Source organism: Choristoneura fumiferana, chromosome 23 (assembly GCF_025370935.1).
Source record: "Choristoneura fumiferana chromosome 23, NRCan_CFum_1, whole genome shotgun sequence".
NCBI classification, from domain to species: domain Eukaryota; kingdom Metazoa; phylum Arthropoda; class Insecta; order Lepidoptera; family Tortricidae; genus Choristoneura; species Choristoneura fumiferana.
Window position 1 is genome coordinate 15,710,232 of NC_133494.1, and position 2,504 is coordinate 15,712,735.

General features: G+C 45.5%; 1 protein-coding gene across 1 annotated transcript; it reads left to right on the plus strand.

The window, feature by feature from the left end:
* Positions 1-1,067: 1,067 nt before the first annotated feature.
* Positions 1,068-2,504, plus strand: LOC141441261 (uncharacterized). The gene has a single exon (XM_074105931.1). The coding sequence runs from the start codon at positions 1,068-1,070 to the stop codon at positions 2,502-2,504; it is 1,437 nt and encodes a 478-aa protein (XP_073962032.1).

The window sequence follows — 2,504 nt, forward strand, 5'->3', positions numbered from 1 at the left end:
TTAATGGTTACTTGACCTGAAATGTAAATTTCAGAATTAAATTATTATTATTATAATTATTATTATTTTTAATTTATGACGGTGGAAGCAGTCTACACTTCCACTGAACGTAGATTATAGTTAGAGTTTAGTTTTGTAACTAAGGGACCCCATACATCCCTGTATTATTATTATTATTATTTTTGTATTTTCTTTATTTCATTGTATACTGTAGTTTTAAAGTATTTTATTTGTAATTATTTTATGTTGAAAAAATGACTTTCTGCCAAGTTTCTTGCGGCGCATTCTTCTTGGCAATGATGGTCTTTCCGAAAGCGCTGGTAGTTTTAAAAAAATGACGTGTAAAAGTGCCATTGCGGCCTATTTACTGAATAAATGATTTTGATTTTTTTTTTTTGATTTTGAACAGCAGCAGTAGCCCGGAACCGCAAGTTAAAAATTTATTAATACTTGTACTGCTAAAACAACGTGTTCTTGTTGGCAAGTTTTGACCTATAATTGTACCAAACCAATTGTGCGCGGCTTTTGAAACCGTTATAATTTGGGGGCAACTTTTAATGTAACATAAGTATTTTAGTATTATGTTCTATTATATTTTATTGCTAGCTGTAAGTAGTTTTAGGACTGGCATACTGGCTGCTAGCCGTTGGCTATTTCCACCCAGTGCTCGCCGCTAGCCGCTAGCCACGCCTAGCCGGTGCTCGCCACTGGCTACTAGCCATTCTAGCCAACGCTCGCCACTAGCCGCTAGCCACGTCTAGCCGATGCTTGCCGCTAGCCGCTAGCCACACCTAGCCGGTGTTTGCCACTTTTTTATTTTACCTGTTGTTAGCTTTAAGAAGATTTGAGACCTGTACTCTTTAGTGCAGTAATTTGAAGTGAACTTGGCTCTATATTGAGCTTCCATTTGTTTAGTTGTAAGTTACCACCAGTGTCTTTTATTTCTTACTTCTACCCCTGGCCCAAAGCGCGAGTTGCAACTTTTATTACTTTTACAACATCGACAGCTCGCGCAATTGTCTGACATAACTTCCTTTATACGAGGTAGTACATACCAGGACAGAAGAATGACGAGTAGAACTCCGCTGAAGAAGGAGTCGGTGGCGGGGGCGTCACCTTCTAAAATTAGTCTAGATAGAAACGTGAGGCGTAGTATAGGAGAGTGGGAGGCAGTGAACTCCGAAACTGCGACCTCTAAATTAAACACGACGCAGACACAGTCAGGAACTGTAGAGAAAAGGGCTACTAAGCCAAAGATGACGTCCACGCCAACGACTAGCAATAAGACTTTTATTAAAACACCACCACCGGTAAAAGAGACCTATAAAAACAGGACTTCTGAAGCGCGAGCCTGCCTTACGTCGGCGAAGCTTCACCTCAAGAACTCTAGGAACATAAAGACGGAGATAAAGGAGGAGGTTACGAAGGCTTTGTGTCGTCTTTATGCTCTTGTGAAAGAGGCAGAGGCTGGGACGGGCAAGGCAGAGGAAGGGAGAGAAAAGCCAGAAGTAGGAATGGCCAATAAAGCGGATGCTTCAACCTCCACCGACACCCTCGCACAAATTCCTGTTAATCAGGAACGTATAATTTCAGTTCTTGAAAAACACGCCATTGCAATTGCGCAAAACACTGCGAAAATGATAGAGCTGGGAACACAAATTGACAGTCACAATGACGCCATAAAGCAAATACCGGCGGTCACGTACGCGAGTGCAGTTGCATCGAAAGCCCCCCAACAGAGACGCGACACCCTCCACTCAGTGGTGGTCTCGTCAAGTAACGAGACGGAGACTGGCGAGGCCATCCTTAGTAGGATAAGGGAGGCTGTCGATGCAAAAGAGGGATGGGTGAAGGTGGAGAGAGTCCGTAAGGCCAAGGACCGTAAGGTTATTATGGGTTTTGGCACAAAACAAGAACGGGACAAAGTAAAAGACCGACTAAGTAGGAGAACGGCCGACCTCGTCGTCGAGGACATTCGAAACAAAGATCCGCTTTTGGTTCTGAAGAATGTCCTCACCATAAACTCGGATGAGGATGTGGTGGGGGCTCTTCGGAACCAGAACAAGGAGCTGTTTCGTGGCCTCGGCGCGGAGGACGACCGTATCGAAGTTCGATTTAGGAAGAAGCTGAGGAATCCTCATTTGAATCACGTGGTGATCGGCACCTCCCCAGTGATATGGCGTAAGGCGATAGACCTGGGGAGTTTGCACATTGACCTGCAGCGGGTAAGAGTTGAAGACCAGACGCCGCTGGTTCAGTGCACGCGCTGCCTTGGCTACGGGCATGGCAGACGCTTCTGTAAGGAGCCGGCGGATGTTTGCAGCCACTGTGGGGGTCCCCATCTAAGAGCGGAATGTGCGGATTGGTTGTCAGGAGTGCAACCGAGATGCAGGAACTGCGTTAGACAGGGACTTGAAGATGCCGAGCACAACGTGTTCAACGAGGACTGTCCCGTTAGGAAGAAGTGGGATTTACTGGCACGGTCGGCCGTGGCATACTGCTAA